Source organism: Haemaphysalis longicornis, unplaced genomic scaffold (genome assembly GCF_048455015.1).
Source record: "Haemaphysalis longicornis isolate Haplotype H1 unplaced genomic scaffold, Haemaphysalis longicornis Haplotype H1 scaffold_5, whole genome shotgun sequence".
Classification (NCBI taxonomy): Eukaryota; Metazoa; Arthropoda; class Arachnida; order Ixodida; family Ixodidae; genus Haemaphysalis; species Haemaphysalis longicornis.
Window position 1 is genome coordinate 177,982,072 of NW_027526385.1, and position 20,257 is coordinate 178,002,328.

General features: G+C 49.4%; 1 protein-coding gene across 1 annotated transcript in view; it reads left to right on the plus strand.

Annotated features, from left to right (window-relative positions):
* LOC144140020 (monocarboxylate transporter 14-like) overlaps positions 1 to 20,257 on the plus strand; it is a 77,478-nt gene that overhangs the window by 13,816 nt on the left and 43,405 nt on the right. The window contains exon 2 of the mRNA XM_077672233.1: positions 18,684 to 18,809. Coding sequence (XP_077528359.1) covers positions 18,785 to 18,809 — 25 coding nt within the window. The 5' untranslated portion in view covers positions 18,684 to 18,784. The remainder of the gene's footprint in view (positions 1 to 18,683; positions 18,810 to 20,257) is intronic.

Genomic DNA, 20,257 nt, shown 5'->3' on the forward strand with positions numbered 1-20,257 from the left:
CATTTAAATCCCTTGTATACACCACAATGTAATCAATGAGGAGTATACTATTGTCTTATATATAGTTAGTGCGGTTAATGGTTAGACAAAAAAGTATTCGCGAGCAACAGTGCAAACGATTTTTGTGGCCACCGATATGTTTACTCCGGTCGCGGAATAAATGGTCCCGGAATAAATGGTCCCGGAACTAATGGCCCCGGAACTTATGGTCCCGGAACTAATGGTCCCGGAACAAATGGTCCCACCTTCAAACTAGGAAGAAATGGTCCCACCACTACTGCTCCTATGCATGAGCGCCTGTATGAGGGAAGGAAGGGGGTCAATGTATGTATGTTTATATGTTTGTATTTGTGCACAATATATTTTGCATCTGTTGACATATAATATATTTGCTAAGGCTGAATTTACTTGAGTTTACCGCCGCACCTGTTGTTGAGAGCGAGGAGGGTACGGGGGAGAGATGCGCACCTGCGCCTCGACGCGATGCGCATGCGCAGTGAGCGTGTGGACGGCGCCGACAACATCGACGAGTGACATCGCGAGCCTAAGAAATGCTCCGCATTAAAAAAAAAGAAAACTCGACTTCGGCGCATATGGACCAGCGTCCTCGCTCCCTTCTTCACACCGCGGCTGCACTCGCCCTTTTCCCTTTATTCACGTCGCGCCGACCTGAAGGAGGAAGGAGGGGCGGCACTCACGGCGGAGGCGAGTCACGTGGTATAACTTCAAGGTCAAACTCTCACACACGGCGAAACTCGCTGAACAAGGCCAACTGGGAAATGAGGGTCGAACGCAGCGCAAGCAGCAGCAGTGGCGTCTGAAAAACACTAACAGAAAAATTTAGGAAAGCGAAAACAAATTGTTCATCAGGTATTTCCGAGCAAGGACAGGTCGATAACGGCGGTCGCGGTTGAACATGACAAGCAAAATAAACAGACACAGATCAAAATATTGCACGGACGCGGCGCACACGCAGCGCAAAACCAAACCAACTGTTCAACCGATCCCCCACAGCGCCCGACAGTGCGTCACTTTGGAATGGAACCTCTCTATTTGGAAGCTAGACCAGGCTAGGCTGACAGGTGCAGGCGCGGCCGGGTGTCGCAATCTCCGCAGTTAAGATGAGTCCTCGCGTGGTTCTTTTGAAACTTATTCACAGAACCATGCACTGGTGAAGCAGAGGGTTTGATTTTAAACAATGCGGCTGCGTGCCGATGATAAAAAAGGGCATCAGCATTGTTGAATGTCTTTGGGTGACATTCGCCTGCTCCAGGGTGTTAAAACGCATGTTTGTGCAGATCATACTTAGGGGCCAACTGCACTCAAATTTTTCTTTATCCAAATTTGATGCACATAAGTAGTCTAAGCTCTTAAAATCACCTTGGCGAAATCCTAAGCTACGTAAGCACACATCACACTAGGTACCGTCGTTCAAAGTAGCTCCGTGCAGACGACGTTTGCACCTGGCGGAGAGTCGCCGAAACAAGTTACGAGCGGCCTGTGACGGAGGTTAAGGAACCTGTCCCGTGGAGCTCATGTTTCTCCAGCGGCTTACACGGCGCTCCGCTGGGCGCACGGACGCTTCGCATGGGGTTTCTCTGCTATACCACCGCGCTGTACCGCCGTCGCCATCACATGTTTTAAACTAACCGCATAGGTAGCAATATCCGCCTTTTTTCAATGCAATAAAGGAGATTAGAAGCCTACAAACTATACGCGCGCTCGCAAATGTTCTGGAGCTAGCAAAACTCTGTTTACTTGAAAATAATATTTCTACTAAAAAAATAGCGCAACACGCACACTTGCCTTACATATGTCATTCCTATTGCATCTATCACCAAAAAAAAAAGAATCTTTAGTAAATTCGTGACCGCTTGCACTTCCGCATCTAATATTTGCAATATTTGAACTGGGCCAACGCCACCTCCATCCCCTTGACCTGTTCAAAGTTTTGCGACCTTAACTAGAGTTATTGTACACGCGGGTATAAACATTTGTGTGACATTTGCCTCACTCGCTAAGTGAACCAAAATCATCCTTGCTCGTGTTAACAAATATCGCACAAATATCGGCCTTCGTCTTCACGAAGTGCAAAAGCTAACAAAACTGTTCCTCTCATAAAAAAGAAAGATTTTTTTTTTCAATTCCCAAATGAAGTATTGAAGTAGAGCGCTAGATTTAGTTTACTTGAAAGTAAAATGTTTTCAGCAGCACATGTTTATGGTGAAAGAAAAAAAAACAGGGGTATATAGGTAACTATTTTCGTGTTTCAGTGCACCATTTAGCTATGGAAGCTGGCTTAGAGTTTTAAATCCGTTGTATAATTCGCTTCACGATGTGGAGTAAGGCGAAAAATACTGGTCTGATATTAAATAAGATGTTTGCATGTAATGTATAGTAAAAATAGTGATTGATCTCCGCCCGCGTGCGGTTTCTTCCATTCAAAAAGAGCGATGTGACAGCCGAGGCGCCGGCTAACCAAAGGTGCTTTTCGATATCGTAAAAACAACGGGTTTTGTAAATCAGGGCCCACTTTTTTACTCACAATGCCAAGGATAGCTACAACGGCAGTTATTCTGATGGAAAAATAACTCGTACGGTCTACTTCATCTCGATTGATAGCAACGCGATGTCGGAATTTCGCCTAACTCCATTATCCTCGGCAAACGTTAGCGGGAGTTCTGTGGAAATAACAGTCGAAACGCGACGCTACAACGCCCAATCAAGCATCTATGATTTTTTACAAAGGAACACTGTAAATATCACTTCTGTATTAATTTGTTGTCTTATATTTGCGCAATGTCTTGTTCTTCTTCAACAATGTTGACAAGTATGAACGTTACACCGGACATAGACGGGTAGATTTAGCTGTGAGTATATAAGACTATTGCGCTGGCCTTGTTTCACTTTCACCGGGTGGCTGAATCGAGTCACAGACAGACAGACAGACAGACAGACAGACAGACAGACAGACAGACAGACAGACAGACAGACAGACAGACAGACAGACAGACAGACAGACAGACAGACAGACAGACAGACCAAAATTTCTGAGTTTAAGTAGCCCAAGAAAGACTATCGTCTTGTAACAGAGCTTCTCCTGGGAAATTTGTTGTGATGCGACCAATCTGCAGTGATGGACGAGCTTTATGAAATCCATGTGGCGAAAGTCAACGACTATCGAATACTTTTTCACCGCTGCATCGTGTTTCTGGCGCCGTCACGTTCACCTGTGATGCGGCACGCATCCGGACAATGGACCTGTTAAAGACGATAGTCGTTCTTGGGCTACTTAAACCCAGACTGTCTGTCTTGAAAGGATAAATTTATTATAAAAATCCTGGTATCAATGATACAAAGTAACAACCAGAAACAATTAAACAAGTGCAGCGCCGGTTGCTACAAAACTAATAGAGCGCGAAGGCTGCAGGTAACAGACACTTACAGAAACATATAAACAGCTCAAAGTTGATTGTACACAAAAGATTAACATACAAACAATTTAGAGTTGCTTACAACCAAAAGAATAACATGCGAGGTAAACAATGATACAAAAACATTCGCTTCAAGAATGCAGCAATATACAGAACAGGTTTGGTTTTATGTCACAACGGGTACTGTACCGCACTATTTTAACACACAATTTTAACACCAAAATCACTTGTTACAACGACAATCCCTAAGGACACAGTTCTGGAAAACTGGCATGAATAATAACCCTTTTGTTCGAAACCTCAATAAACCAGGTAGACCAATGTCGCAGAAACTCTTCCTCGCCCAAAAGGGCCAACTCGCCTTCCAAAAAGGTCACGAGGTGTTGTCTGAAAAAGGAAAGCAAGGGCCACTGCATACGTAGCCTGCGATTTTGTGCTACAACCCTACAGCGATTACGCCATAATATATAATCGCCAATTACTACGGATAGTTTGGTTAGGGGTGTGCCAGGGCACTGTTCTCTCAGTTGATACCGTGCAAGCTCCAAACTTGGAGCGACACGGTTGTATGATGCGCCGAAAGCAACGCGCAACCAGAGTCCAGCATTGACGGACTCTGGCGCAACACCTGGCAACACTGCAGCTCTGTGTGTCTGTAACTCAATTCAGCCACCCGGCCAAAGTGTTGTTGTTCTTGTTTGGGGTTGTTGGAGAGGAAAGGGAGTGAGGAAAAAACCCGGTAACTGTCTCTCAGATAGGACACCTTAACTGGGTTTTGGTTAGGAGGGGGGGGGGGAGGAGGATGTGGAAGGTGGTAGGAGTTAGAGGGAGGGTAGGTGGGGTTGAGCTTGGAGGAGCTCAGAGAGCCCGGAGGCTTCGACGAATTTGACGATGAGGGATGCTACTTTGAGGCGGGTGTAGTCCGGTTCATTTGGGAAGAGCACATCTTGAAGTGTGGAGTGTTCTCAGTGCGTTTATGAGAGAGGTGCGAGGGGCGTCAAGGTGAGGGCATTCGCAGAGGAGGTGTTGAATTGTCTTATTTGCGCCTTGGCATAGGTGGCACAAGGGGGAACCTGACTTTTGTAGTCGATGTCTGCGTTCGGCGGTCCAGGAGTAGCCTGTCCTGAGGCGGAGAAGGAGAGAGCGGTCTTTTCTGGAGAGGCCGTGGGCTGGGAGGGGGCGCGGAGGGCTTGTGTGGGAGACTCGGGGGTCGGGGTGGGATGTACTGAGGTGTCGTTTAATAATGTTGCGGGCCTCGTCGATTGGGAAGACGTCGATGGACTGCTGGTGAGAGTTGTGGGCAGCGCGGGCCAGGGCATCCGTTTTCTCATGCCCTTGGAAGTGGACCTGGCACCCCTCTTCTTCAAGTTGGTGAATCTTTCCAATTAGGTTGTGAATGCACGGGGCAGCACGGTTGGGGTTGAGGATCTTTTGCAATGCAGCCTTTGAGTCGGAGAAGATGGTTATGGTGTCAAGTGGGAGGTGGTCTTTTGCCATGTTACAGGCCAGATGTAGGGCTGTTGTCGTGGAGCTAACAGTAAAGTTGAGATGGCAGGTACGATTGTCATCGAGGAATGGGAGTATACAAGCAGCTGCGCCTGTTCCGGTGCTTTGGAGGATGGATCCATCTGTGTAAAAGTGTGTACTGTTAGCGAAGGTTTCGTGTATGCGTGCCATTGCCTCTTGGTACAGGGCGCATGTGGGGGTGGTACGTTTTGACGTGGACCCGGTAAGGTGGTGCTGATGCGCAGTGGGGGTCTTTTATGAAGGGGAAGGCCAGGTTTTGAGGTTGAGTGGTGTTTATGTGTGGAAGGGAGGATTTCTTGGTATAACGTGGCCAGTGCTCCCTTGGAACGCCTCCAGGTCGAAACTGGAGGCGTTCCAAGAGTGCCATTCCGTGTTGTGTAATGGAAACTGCGCAATAGTTTTATATACCCACAGCCAAAGGTAAACGTCTAAGCCCGGTTTATATGTTCATACTTGTCAACGTTGTTGAATAAGAACAAGACATTACGCAAATATAAGACAGGAAATTAGTACACAAGGGATATTTACAGTGTTGCTTTATTAAAAAAAATCATGGTTGCTTTGTTTTTCGATAGCAAATGATATTCTACATCCACTGCAGAACAACGCGTACCGCCTGCTGTTGCCCGCGCCACCTCCTGGCGGCATATGAGAAATCACGCAGCCACAGCAAAGAAAGGTTCCACTAGCTAGGTTTCACGTTCTGCTTGGAATATTAACTCTATGGCTTGGAACCCACGTGGAGTACGGCAACGCGGTTCGGCCGCCTCGATTACGCGTGTCTCCGCCGTACTGCAGTGGTGGCATCGAGGAACCCCGCCTGTAGCAGTGGAACGCGGTAAATTCAAATTGCCTTGAGCAAACCTTTAGTGTGTTTACCTTGGGATGAGCGCGACGGAACAGAAACAGTATGAGAAGTTGGCCCTTGGCGAAGGGGGGCATTTCCTTGTCGTCTTTTGACGACATTTGCAACGAAAGGAGCAGATACGCGGCCATTTTTTTCGGGAGCGCTCTACGCATGCGCTACTATCGCTCCTGGTGACTGATCCGGCATTATTAAGGGGCGGGTGTCATTGATTGATTGAGTCTTTTATTGGAGCAAGGAGGGCGTTTGCCGTACAGTGGGGAGAGGGATGGAAGGAAGGGGATTACTAATCAAGGTCCGTATTCAAAGAGGGGATTTGTGTTATGGGGGCCTGAAAGTCTTCACCGGGGTCGGCCCCAGTTAGACTACTCGTGCCAGACCACTCTTAACTGGAAAAGCGGCAATTGTTCGTAATAGAGACGCGCCAAATCCAGTATGTGCTTCATGTTGTAGGGTGTCGGGATTAACGTTTGTTAAACTCTCTGGGCGATGTTTGGCAAAGTGTGGGCACGTCCACACTAGGTGGTGGAGATCTGATTTGGCGTCAGTGTTGCAGTAGGGGCATCGTGGGTGTGTGTTGGGCATTTTGTCTATTTACGGGTAATGTGAGGAGTGTAGGCGGCATCTGCGCATAGCTTGTTGATGAATACTTCCTCGGATCTGCTGCAGGAGACAATGTTGGCAAGATACCCAGGGGGTGTAACCTGTTGTTACCGTTGTCTTTTACGTTTCTTTAGTCGGAGAAGAAGGGCTGGAGGAGTGGCTGAGGAGGCTGAAAGGGGAACCAATGGAGGCGTAAAGTTCAAACACTCCTGTGCCGCCTCGTGGGCGAACTGGTTCCCTGGGCCGGTCTCCTCGTGGTCTGGAACCTAGTCAATTCTGATGTGCACGTTGTGGCTTTTGAGGAGCTCTTTGTGTTAAAATTATAGAGTTGACGAGCGGGTTCAGAGAGAGAGGCTTGCGAAGTTCTTGAATTGCTAGAACGAGTCCGTTAGAATCCGTATTTTGGCTGGTGTTAGGGTATTGAGGTTGTAGCAAATATGATTAAGGACACCATTGATGGCATGCAGTTCGGCTTCCAGTGCAGTTGCACCATTGTGTCTGAGGGAGAGTTGACCTCCAAGGGATGGGTTTTCAGGGCAGGTCCATGCTACGCCAACATGCGAAGTTGTCACACTGGCGTCGGTATAGATGTGATCTAATTGGGAAGTTTGGACTTATCCAAGTGAAGGCTACGTTTAGATCTTGTTGCCGTTCTAGAGCGGGGGATGGGTTTGGTGAGATTGCTGGTGATGTTTTTCGAGGCTGTCCAGGGTGCTAAAGGGATGGGAAGGTCGATGACCGGGATAGGCTTCTCCTAGTCCCATGCTGTGAGAAGGAGCCCTTGTCGGGTGAGCCAGCGTTTGGTGTCTGCCTGTTCACGAGTTTCTTTCATGATTATGTCTATAGGAGGGAGCGCAACTGCTCGCTCGAGAGCAAGCCATATTGGATTAGCCAGTTGCCAGTGCCGAGCCATCTAAATGATCCTGCGTTTTCTGAGCTCTGCTATCTTTGTCTTTTTCACCTATATTCATCAATTTTTGCTTTAGCGTTTTTACTTTAATGTTGTTCGCTTTTGTGATGGTTCGAGTAGTTTATCGTGTGCTGTTCTTATCTCTGTGTAGCTGTCTAGAGGCAACGCACGCGCTTAGTGTTTCCGAAGGGGCACGTGCTGTTAGATGCCCCACTTAAAGGGACCCTGCAACACTTACCACCGACTACTCGGAATGTATTTTGGCGTAAAGTGTCACCAGCAATCTCCTCCCGCAAGGATTATGGAACTTCACTATCACCGAAACTACGCGCGATGAGAAATCGCGCATAATTGTTCCCTCTCAACTCGACCGCGGACAACGCGACGAAAGCTGCGCGCTCTCTCCCGGAGAGGGGGGCGGCTCGCGGCATCGTCATCGGTGGCCTTTGATATATCCCATGCCGGGCAGTTTTCTCCTTCTCTCCGGGAGATGGAGGGGTCTATTTCAGGTGTGGTGCCACAAAAAACCAGGAATAGCTTCCTGCTCGCAAGCGCGCGCTCAGGCTGGTAGGGCTTTTTTGAAGCAATAAACGTTTGTTGTCGAGTGGTCTCGTTGAAAGGGGAGTGTTGAGTACGTCACCCACACCCCGCGCGCACTCAAAACACAAAATAAACACCAAAACTATGCGTACAGGTTAAGGCGTAAAATAGTTTGGTACACATCGCCGACGACGGCGGATCGTCACAGGAAATGGGAGAAATAAGCCGCGAAGTTGACAAGCGACAGCCAAAAGGACAGCCATGGCCCAAATGACGTAGTTTAGGCCATGCCAGGGGCGCATAATGAGGAGAATTGAAGGGAGCGCGGTTGGTTTTTCCGCGTCTTTCACAGCGATTTGCGCACTCACCGCCTCACGTTCACGTGTAATATTTGGCTCAGGTATTCTTGGCAGTGTAATCTAAACGTCGCGCACGTTTACTTGCACTGCACAAAAAGTGTTGCAGGGTCCATTTAAGTGTTGCGGTAGACTGCGCCGACCGCTCGAACGGCGGCTGTGGCTTGAGATTTTAGATGCGAAGCATCTCATGCTCGGGGCTGTGTCCCTCCCTTCCTCCCTCGTTGTTGTTGTCCGCCGTCCGCACTCTACTGCGCATGCGCGTGTCTTCAGCCCCGTCAGCGTTTGGGCTGACGTCAGCGCAGTCCACTATAAAAAAAATCGCGCCAATCCACCCCGTGAATGTGGTTGGAAAGCAAAGCTGTAAACGGCACCCATACGATTACCATACGACGTCACTTAAATTCACTCACATCGCTCTACAAATAGCAAAACCAGAGAGAAGTGTAATGCACTTAACACACCATTTATTACTTCAAAGAGATATTCTTGGTAAAGTTAAATCAATGCATGCTGCATGAACGGTGTTTGGTTGTATTGGTGTATTGGTGTATTGGTGTTGTATTGGTGTAGCACAAGAGTGGCAACTTTTTTTATAAAATTAAATTAAGCTCCAACCCGGTGTTAGACGATCTGACTTCTCCGTCTCTGCGCCGAGGACGGAGGCGACGAGATTTGCGGCACAGAAGGAGCGGGAGGAAGAAGAAATACTTCTGTTCAAATTTCTGAACGGCCCAGAGTGCAGCCCTGGGGAGCGATTCCTTCTTTTGTGGGGCCCATACGCAGCCCGCGCGGCCTGTGTTCTGTCCACCCGCAGAAGCTGGGTAGGTACAGAGGGCCTGGACAGCAGCATCTCCCATTGCTCTTGTTGGGTAGTTGACGGAAAGAGAGGAGGGTGCTCAGGGCTAAAGTCGCACACCCCGATTACGGGGCGGAGTGTTCCTACTTCTGAGCAAAATTTACATTCAGCGTCGTAGCGATTCGGATACATTAAGTGAAGACGCGTAGGCTGTGGGAAGGAGCCCGAATTTTATGAGCTGTAGGGGAGTTTGTTGTTCTCTGGAAAGGTCAGAGTAAGGCGAAGGTACGGTCTGTCTCAGAAGGCGATAATGCTGGGTTATCTCCCTGAACGTGACAAGCGGGTGACTGTCCTCGTGCAGCTACATAGAACGGGAGGTAAAAGCGCAGGCTTGTTGGGATGGCGTATTTGTTGCCCTCCATTGAAGCGTGAGGGGGGTCCAGATGAGCTGAATGGAACCGTTTGGGGAATGGTTTTTTAGTACGCGCAGTGCAGGTAAGGACACCCAACCCGACTGGTAATTCCAGTAGGCTTGCTGGGAATCGGTGACTACCCTCCGAATTCAATTGAGCGAGAGCCAAGGTGAAGGCTGCCTCTTCTGCTGCCGTCATTTCTTGGGTCCTAAGCGAGCTACACGCAAGGAGGTTGGTTCTGGAGGTAGCCACGATGATGGCTTATTGCTGCCCTCGATGTTTGGAGGCACCTGTGTAGATAACTCCATGATCCCGACAGAGGGTGGTGTTTAGCGCTTGAGCCCGTGCTTTTCGGTGAACCCTCGTCATGTGAGGGGTTCATATTTCTAAGCAAAGGGAGCATCTGTAGTTTTATTCGCCAAGCGTCTGGGAGTACGTCCAGCGGAGTGACATTCTGGGCTGCCCAGCCAATCTGGTGAAACATGCGGTTACCCACCGCAGTTCTGAATCGGACCTTCTGGTTAGAAAGATGGCCTTCTATCAGCTCTTCCACCTTGTTGTGGAGCCCCGTGCTAAGCAGCCTCTGTGTGGACGCACTCATGAGACGACCAATGGCCTGCTCGACCGCCTTTCTAAGCATTATATAAAGCATCTCTATGTCTTCCTTGTCGAGAAGAAGACCGGGGGTTGACGTAGTGACTCTCGAGAGGACAAAAGCTTCAATTAATCGAAAGGTAGCGGATTCCTTTAGGCCTCGCTTCTTGGTGGCAACTTGCCTGATCATGTGTATGATTGAATTAATGCTGTTTTTGAGGCGCTGCGAGGATACGTCACTCTTGGTGTTGTCCTGGAAATGTAGGCCCAGGATCTTGATGCAGGGGCTTGGAGTGGTGGCGTGGCCATCAAGGAGTATTTGAATGTATTCCTTGGTTTGGTGTGAGGGCGGACGACAAGGAGCTGTGATTTTTTACGTGAACACTGGAAGCCACAGGCTTTAGCGTACTAGAAGTGATATGCCATTCATTGGTGTGAGCTTCCTTTAATTTTTGTAACTCAGCACATGAGCAAGGTGCGCACAGGGCCGCTAGAAGGGCGTGAGTGGTCGCGTGCGTGACGCTTTCACGTGGCATTCAGCGAGAACGAAGGGGATAAACCCGTAGATGTGCTTGGTGAGTACACCACCTGTTTTCCCCGTCTTCGCGTGGGCTCGTAGCTAAATCGGTAAGACAACGGGCTCTCGCTTTGTTAGTCTATTAGTTCCAGCTTCGATTCCCGGCGGTGCCGGTAAATTCTTTTATTTGTTCGCTAGAGTTTTCTGGTGACACCAACGGTCGCGAAAGAACCCTTGGGGGGTACAGGTAAAAAGCTTTGCTTTAAAAGAAATAGTTAGGCGGCGCCCGGTTTAGATCCCACGACTCTGGCCACAACGTGAGGCACATGGCGCTCTTCCCACTGCGCTACAAACCGAGACGGGAGGATATGCTACGAACGCGCCTTATGTCCTTCTCTCATTCAAACTACGTCAAGGAGCTATTGATACAACGAAGGCACGCGAAGCTGAACGTCAACGGAAACGACGAACTGAAAACTAATGGGAACTTCAGTCAACCCCATGGCTGCTTCGCATTGTACTCAGGGTTCCCCTACGGGAAGACGGTGTAGTTTTTGAGGAAGTTTTACCAACGCCGCATCTTTCGTTCGCATGACGAACTAGCTTGCGTGGGGCCGTAATGCCACTCCAACATAAGTGATTGATTGTAGGGTTTAACGCGCCGACGCAACGCAGGCGATGAGGCGCGCTGTAGTGGAGGGCTCCGGATTAATTTTGACCACCTGGGGATCTTAGAGGGGCACTGACACAAAAAATTTTGCATCTTGTTTTTTTTTTGTTGCGATAAGTAGCTAGTGACCTAATTATCACGTGTGGAAACCTCATTTGCTTAAGCGTGCGACGGTTGTTTAAATAGAGCCATTTTCAATACGGCCAGTCGCAGTTTCAGTTTCAGCGGTTGCCGTGAAACGCGTATTTTGTGTAAACAAAACTGACAACGTGACGGTCGGACGGATATCACAGAGCAGAGCCGCCGTAGCACTGTCGTATCCACGTCGCCGGCAATTTCTGCGAATGTCCCCACGTACTAATCTCGTGAGCCGCTTAATTAGAAAGCGATCGTGGACGTGACGCAGGCGCTGCGAGTGCAAATTGCTGCCGCGGCTAGAGAACGACGCGCGACGCTCGAGAAAGTGGGTGGGAAGACGCGCGCCAGGAGCTCCCGCCCCGTGTGCCTACAGGTCCGCCTACAGATGTGTTAGGCTTAGCACTGCAGCGGATATTCGATTGCCGCTCGTAAGCGGTGCATATGACTATTTTTAATGCAACACGCCATTGCATCATTAACTCATTTCTCATATAAGATGCCATGGTAGGGACCTGGGACCAATTTGGTGCAGCGGTAACAAGCTATCGCTCGAGCTACCTGCGCCACTTCGGGGCCGCGGCCGCCGCCTGCACAGCGACCATGCGGCTCGCTCAGTGCGCTTTTCGTGTCCCCGGCGCGTTTTAGCGTCCAGTGTATTAAAAAGCAATAAAAATAGAGTGCCTGGAATTGCTGTAGAACTTAGGTCGCGGCCAGCTGCCCGATGAGCCAACGAAATAACGGCGCCTCCGCCGCCAGCGATCGGGTCGTTCGTTGCTCGAGAGCAGAAGCTCCGACCTCCGATTGGACGGCGAGCCGGCGGAAAACACCGGCAATGCGGAAGCGGCCAAACCAAACTCGTGACGTGTTTGGATGTTGTTCATTTACAAAATATCCAAGATATCTTGATTGCGTGAGGTTCTCCGCTGGCTGCTCGGTTGCGTTTCGCACAATTTAAAATTGATTTTAGATACGACGCTGAGAGCATCTCTTGTCGGCGGCCCTGTCCTTCATGCGTGCGTCCGTTGTTGTCCGCAGCCACTCTCCTCCTCTCCTCTCCGATAACGAACACTCTCTCGCGAGGGGCATTGGATTGGATTCTATTTGCTTGGCTTGGCTTGGCTTGGCTTGGATTTGGATTGGATTAAAGTGGATTGTGTTGCGTCATAGCCGCGGCACTCTCTCTCTCTGCGGTCTCCTCTCCTTCGGGCACGCTGCGCATATAACCGGTGTGCCGCTCTCCGGCGGCCTTTCGGTCGACGGTTGCTCTCCGAATGCGCTTGAACACCACCCCCCCCCCCCCCCCCCCCGCGTCGCATCACACCAGGGTTCCCGCGAGGGGAGGTGGGCGTAATTTTTAAATATGTTCTACGCTGATATTTTGCAGATGATGTATGTGTGTTCATGCCAATCTATCTCCGCAGTTATCTCGCCTTCAAATTTTTTTGTCAGCACCCCTTTAACGTGCGCCGAAATCTCGTACACACGGGCGTTTTTGTTTTTCGCCTCCATCAGAAAAGCGGCCGCCGCGGCCAGGAATCGAACCCGCGTCCTCGTGCTCAGCTGCACAACGCCTTAGCCACTGAGCCACCGCGGTGGGTATGCCACACAACTTCACAGTGGTGATTACTGGCAGACGTTTATTGTCGGTTTGCCACTCCACTTCGCTTCGCTTAAAGGGGACATGCAGACAAAATACAAGCTTCTTTCGTTCGAAAGATTTCGTGTTTTATAGTGCCCCCAGCGCTTGTTTGGCAGCAAACGATGCCGTATTCACTGGTAAACTAATCAATTTTGGTTAAAATTGTGATTCTGCCGCCAAATCGTGTATTTTCGGGACGTATTTTATGAAGTCATGAAGGCGGGTACTCGAACGAACTTCCAGTGCGTCATTAGGCTCTGCAACGGCCGGGCTAGAGCGGCGGCGCGAGCGCGAGCGCGCGCCCCGCACAAGCCCGGCAGTGGCTCTGCACCTTGCTTACCGCCAGTCCTCCCAGATGGTGCTACCATAGTCAGCCGCGGACCGTTGTCCGCCATTCCTTTGTTTTTGACGTATTTGCACCTGGCTTTTTTTGTTACGGTAGAAAGTAATCGTTTCGCGATACACGGGGTTTGCTTGACAAACAGTGTCACGTAAGACAAGGTCGCTTGCGCTAATCGGCCAGTGTCGTGTGAGACAACCTCAAGCGGCGGACTGCTGTGCAGCTAAAAGAAGAATAGTGCGCCTATACTCGGTGACAACTTAAGAACGGCACCGGAAAGTCCCGCTGTGCCTTATCACCGCAGCCGGATGTTTCTCCGAGCGGCGCGAGTAGGGCGTTACTTGGAATATTTTGAACATGGCGTGAGCCGTTCCCGCGATTTTTTGGACTTGATATGCTTATAAACGACTCCAGGGACGACAAACAAACTGCGTGAGACAAGGCAGACGATATCACGCATTCATAGCAAACCCCTTTCAAAACGCGCGCGCACTGACGTCAAGGGTCCGGCGCTTTGGCGGAGTGATACACTACATGAGGTGGTGCCGTTCTTGAGTTGTAACCGAGTATAGTACCAACAGCAGTGCGCATAGGTGCTTCTATGTTTTCGGGTACTCTCGTAACTTTAATTGTTTACCCCGCCATTTTTACTCCCGTAAAATGAATACGCATAATGCATTACATTTAAGCGCAAATAGCTCGTTCGGCAAGCTTATAAGCCCTGCCTAATTTGCGTCTGCTTTTGCCGGCCTCAGGCAATCGCACAGCTGGGCATATATGACGCCATAGGTTCTTTTGCGAAAAATGAGCTAGTTGGTTGCGCGACCATTTCCTTTTTTTCCTAATCATATAGCTCATTTGGGCAAAGTTTGCGTTAAAAGTGGTGGCAGTATGATTCTAACGAGGCAATCTTTCGAATTAATCAAACTCGTCTACATGGCCCTTTTAAAGCACTTGGAAACGGCCGACAGGTAGGCGCTAGGGCTGCCACCGAGAAATTTTTCTGCCACTAAAACAACCATGCGTGTCACCTGAGGCGGCTTCGTAAACTACGCCGGGCTGCAGGCGGAAAGGAAAGGGGGCGTGTTCCTCCATAATCCTTCCACGGCCGGGCTTGAGGAGCGGCGGGCGCGCACTTTCATACGGCCTGCGCTTCGGGTATAGTTCCCACCTTTCACCGCCGCTAGTTCGTGGCGCTGCGGACCAACCCTCGCCGGTTGACCTACAGCACGGGCGGGGTAGAGCGGCGGCGCGTGCGCTTTTGCCACAGCTCTAGCCCTGCCGTGGCTACACGTGATACCTGCCCGTGTAAATTTACATTTGCGCCATTAAAATAGGCAACTCCTTCCCCCCTTCTGAATTTTCGGTCTGATAGGAACAAACAGCCTAACATTATCACTCGGAAGTGCCTAATCAAAAAATTGAAAGAAACATTTTAACTCGGGGCACATGAAGAAAAATATGCGAGGCCTTCATATCTTATCAGCGACTGTATTATATGAAAATGGTGAGGCAGGCAATAAACGCGGCATTTTCCGTGACTGAAATATGTTTTTTTTTTCATTTCGGATGATGCCTTGGTTTGCACGCGCACAGGGCACGACCAGTGACGCGAATGATTTCCCGCCGAGGGAGATACGGTTATCGCTTAACTAAACGTGTTTCTGCTGCTCATGCTCCGCTCGGGCTGAGCGGACCGCTGGCAGCGAGCGCACTGTCAAAAACATACAGCTGAAACCCTTAATCATGCAACTGAATTGCACAACGAGTCTTCTTTTTGGTGAGATATAGTAGCGAAGGCATTCATTGGTACCGGTGATATTCCGCGGCAGATCCAAAACACGTGCGGCAAGCGGTGTCGGCTCGCTCGGCCAGAGGCGATGCGTCCGTCGACTAAGAAAAAAGAGGGTTGGGAGGGTAGAGGGTTGGTTCGAAGCGCCCTCACTCTGTCAATAATCTGCTGTATGGTTTCCTTGTTGGGTGCGCAGGCCGTATGAAAGTGCGCGCCCGCCGCTCCTCAAGCCCGGCCGTGATCCTTCAAGTGAGGTTCGTGCGGGCGCCACTAAAGGGCGCCCGCACGAAGGAAAATTGGCTCCAATCCACGCTGTGAAGGTTGTCGGAAAGCAAAGCTTTAAACGAAAGCTACAATTGCCCACAAGACGTCACTTGAATCCACACACGCTCTAGAAAGAGTGAAACCAGAGATTCTGCCAGCTGTTACCTGGAATCCGCGGGGGCGGCGTCCCGAATTCAGGAGCGTCTGCCACGGCCGGGCGAGAGCGGCGGACGACTCCGCCGCTATAGCCCATCCGTGCGTCGGCAGAAAACGAAGAGGGGCGTCTTTCGAAGGGTGAGACAGCCGAACCTAGCCATCCTGATGTGCTAGCTAGGGGCTACACCACCGCACGACACAAGCGCAGACACCGAAAAGATTCGGCATGTGAGCTTAGTGATTCCCATTTATACCGATTTAAACTAGTTACTTTAGTAAGTTTGATAATAGCGAGAAAGCTGAGGGAACTTGTATAATCGCTATTTATCAGATCCAGTTGCTCCTTTCGTCTTTTGTAATACTTGTCAAAACACAACCGAATTGGTATTCACCAGTTTAGAAAACGGAGTGCCATTCGTGGCAAGCAGTGCGCAAAAGGTAGCGCTTGTTGGGCGGCCAGATGTCTCTAGGTGGTCTCTACATTTTATTTTCCCGCCCTGCAAAGCAATCCTTAAAGGAGCCATGAAGAGAAAATACAACTTCGTTTAATTTGAAAGAACTAGGATTCAGTATCTCACTCAGCTCCATTACAGCCACAAAAGATGTTTTTTTAACGAAAAAAAGCAAGACGTATTTAAAAACTTTCAAATTTTGCGCAACAGTGACGTGTTATGAGCAAGAATGACGTCATACGGGCCAACAATAAAACATAATTTTCAATGCGTTAACTGCACGCTAGCATTCAGTGATGCGGTGAAATGAAACTAGAGGCCCCATTACGGACGTCCAGTCATGTGTCGTCGTGACAGTTCAGTTAGGCCGCCGCCAATCGCACAAACAAGGTTCCGTGACGTCATAGAAAAGTTGCGGGAAATTGGCTAGGGGGTCGCGGCTGCTTCAAACGTTTTCTTTAATATCTCCGTTATTTTTTCGAAGATTGCGATGATATTGGTATCATTGTTATCGGGACTAAGCAGTCTTTCTAATAAACCCAAGTTGTATTTTGTCTTCATGGCTCCTTTAACGTATCTTTACCGTACGACCACTTAATACCGTCGAGTCCGGGTTGCCCAGGAGGTGCTGTCGAACAAGTTAATCAAGCCGTGCGAAGGAAGCGCTCAATGGATGCGAAGCAAGCCAAAACAGGTCAAAAACAACCGTCGCTAAAGCAGACGACGACGACGCCACCCCTCCAACGCGCCCGCGGGGCGAGCAGGCAGCTGGGCGCGAAGGACGCTGGGTAATAGCACCCTATCGCCGCGCCACCTACACTGTGCTCCCCCCATCCCCCCATCCGCGTTCGGAGTTTGTCCCGCACGCCACGAAGGAATCGTTGGGTGGTAGAGGTAGAAAGCTTTGCTTTAAGGACGTGTCTACACTAGCCATGCCTGCAGCCATCAGCTAGAGTGCCGTCGGACGGCACTCTAGCTGATGGCTGCAGGCATTGCTAGTGTGCCGTCCGACGACATTCTAATATTTAAGACTAAGCTAGCACCGGCCGAAGCGCCTGGCGTGGTATAGAGGATCCGGCTTAGCTTCTTGATCCCAAAGGTGGTGGTTCGAGACCGGCTTTTGCCTTAATTGTTTTTTTTTTCATCTTTACCTAAAGTATAATTTTTATGGCTTGGGGTAGTTTGAGTGTTTTAAATGCTTTCCTTGTGTGCGTTAGGTCATGCTATGCTATGCTTAGTTTAGGTTTGCTTGCTTTGCGTTATCTAGAGCGATGTAGTGCCAGCCGCGGCTATTTTGTTAGAAAACACTGGTGGACGTCGATATAGTGGATTGCTTATAATACCGTCGGACGGCACTCTAGACACGGCCTGCTTTAAAAGGTCCAGTCCATTGTTGTTTCATCCTGGCACGGTACACGGTTAGGGCTGTAGTTTCCACGCTTGGCTGCTGCTTTAGCGACCAGGGTTTAAATTCCATTCGAAGCTAAAAAGTTTGTATGTGTATTTTGTTTGGTTATTTTCTTTTTACAGACACCTAATTTGGTTTTGTTCGTGGAGTAGCCAGCAACTATACGGTCACTTCTTGAGTTTGGTGAGACATCTAAGGCTTTAGCTCTAAGAAGTGTGTCGAGCGTTTTATAGATCGGTGCGGAATCCTCTTTTTTCTATTTTTGATATATTTTCAGAATAAAAACGAAAAATATATGTTGTTTTACGCCGCTCAAATTTTTGCGCAACTTACATGTCGACTTCTAACTGTCCCTAGTCGTATCCCCTGGCTGCTACGCGTTAACATCTGTGACAGCATCATCACCACAATAATCATCATCAACAACAGCAACAAAAGCAACACACTCCTGAAACCACTATCATACTGCATATGCAGCAAACCGGCCGACGTAAATAATGAAGTCTATCCGCTCTCTCTCAAAATATAACGATTGATTTCATTCCACTCAGCTGTGGCGTCTGAAACAGGCTCGATTGGGGCGTACATGCGAGACATTTTCACGAGTAGAAAACCTATAGCAGAGTCCTTCAATAGTCACACGCCTGGGATTCCGGGGGGGGGACGCGCGTTTCTAAACGCTTCGCTGCACAGCGCACCCACGTGACGTATGTCTGTTCGCAAGATGAAGAACGATAATTAAACGTGGTCATTGGCTGCGCCCCAAGCCTAAAGCGATCTAAAACGTACCAAATCATCATTACTAACAAAAACAACGCGTAGTTTTGAGGTTCGTAAAAAAATAAATCAGAAAAAAGTAGCCAATGAAAAAAAAAAAAAACTAAGAAGAAGCCCTGCTGTGGCTCAAACCCAAGCCGTCAGCGCCAATACTCAGTGCTCTACTACGAGGCTACAAAGCCCGAATGGTGGGCTCGTTTTACCAGGCGCTTAAAAGAATAGCGCGCACAATAACATCACACAAGTCACGTGCGTGCTCTGTGGAGCGAAGCGTTTGGAAACACGCTCCGGGATTGCGGCCAATTTTGTATTTTTGCCCTACCTCATCGAGCGCAGGAAATGGCCTCATTGCAACTTGTGGAATTCTCGTATTTTTTTGCGTGCGATTTTTGCGGGACGGCGGCATTTCGGAAGGCGTGGTTCAATGCTTATTTATTTTAACTGCATTTTATCACCGAAGCGCCATGCCTTTATGTTCCTGTGTCACAGGTGCGCCGGAATAGTTCGCTGCCCTATCTGCCGTGCGGAATGTTCAGCAATGAGTGCGGTCCCCTGAGTCCTGCCGGCATCGTTCCGAGTCACCTGCGACCATGTCGAGCCCTAACATCTCTACTGGTATGAGTGGCCTTTCATATTCTCTAAGCTAGCCATGGACGTTTTTTTTTCTGCTGCTATTTGGAGAATATACTCGTGACGTACCGTATTTTCGCTCGTATAACCCCGACCAAAAAAAGAGAAAATGTATTTTCTTTACTGCAGCTTCACGGCAATGCGCGTTGTGCCGTGAAGGCCATACGCAGTAACACTGACTAAGCCTTCCATGGCAGCGATTGCGCAAAACATACAAGGACAAGGAAGAAAAAATAAGGACGAGCGCACTCTTACAACTAAATTTTATTAGTGAATTGGGACTTTCGCCTCGCACTCAGTGTATTGTACTTGATAAATACAGTGCGCTTTTTCTGTCTACATAGTACACGATGTGTTGCTTGGGCAGTAGCTTTGGTGCAGCCTTTCCTGTACCAAATGTGTGTGCGAGGATTTTTAAGATGCAGAGCATCTGATTCACTCGCCTTGTCCCTCCGGCGTCGTCGTCGGCGTTGTCCGCCCCTCCCCCATTCTCCTCGCCGCGCCAGCTGCGCTCTCCGCCGCTAACCCCCTCTCCTCTCCGATAGCGAACACTCTCTCGCGAGGGGCATTGGATTGGATTGGATTGGATTTGATTGGATTGGCTTGGATTGGATTGGATTTGGATTGGATTGGATTAAAGTTGATTGTGTTGGATTGTGTTGCGTCATAGCCGCGGCAGATGCGCTGGGGCCGGCGCATGTGCAGTACTCTCTCTTCCGCGGTTTCCTCTCCTTCGGGCGCGCTGCGCATATAACCGGTGTGCCGTTCTCCGGCGAAGCAACATCCACGCTTGGCTCAAACACCTAGAGTCCACGCCGCTTTACAAGTACGCCAACGTCGTCATCGACTGGGACCGGCTTACGCAGTCCCCTCAACGTTATGCGCGCTATAAAACGCGGTCCCTTCGCCGCTCCGCCTATGCGTCGCATCTACACAGGGGTTCCTTTCGACGGGCTGGTAGGGGGGGGGGGGGTGAGGATTATATGCAGGGGTGGGTCATACGCACGAAAATGCGGTATACGTCATTCCCTGCTTTCTCTATTCTTTTTCTCTGCCCCAAAAAGGCAATTCGCGGGACTTGGAAAGGGTAGAAGTTTATTTTTATGAAACACCGGCTTATTTGGCTGTACGAACGCTCATTGTTTTCGCTGTGTATATCGCGGTACTGTCGGAAAAGTGGTAACGGTTTTAAGGCCCTACAGCGAAAGTTCTAAAACCGCTAGCGGGACACTTCATAGTCGCAACCTGGCCGTACACTCTAAATTTTTTTACGCTTAACAAGCATGAGTTTCGACGATTTTCTTTTTTTTTTTATTGCGGAAGTTTGCTAATCAGCATAAAGGGAAACTAAATGTACAGATACACGCCGGATTCCCGAAGGAATCGGAGCAGGGGGCCATGATGTGGTCCTTGTATCCACGCCATGAAGTCTG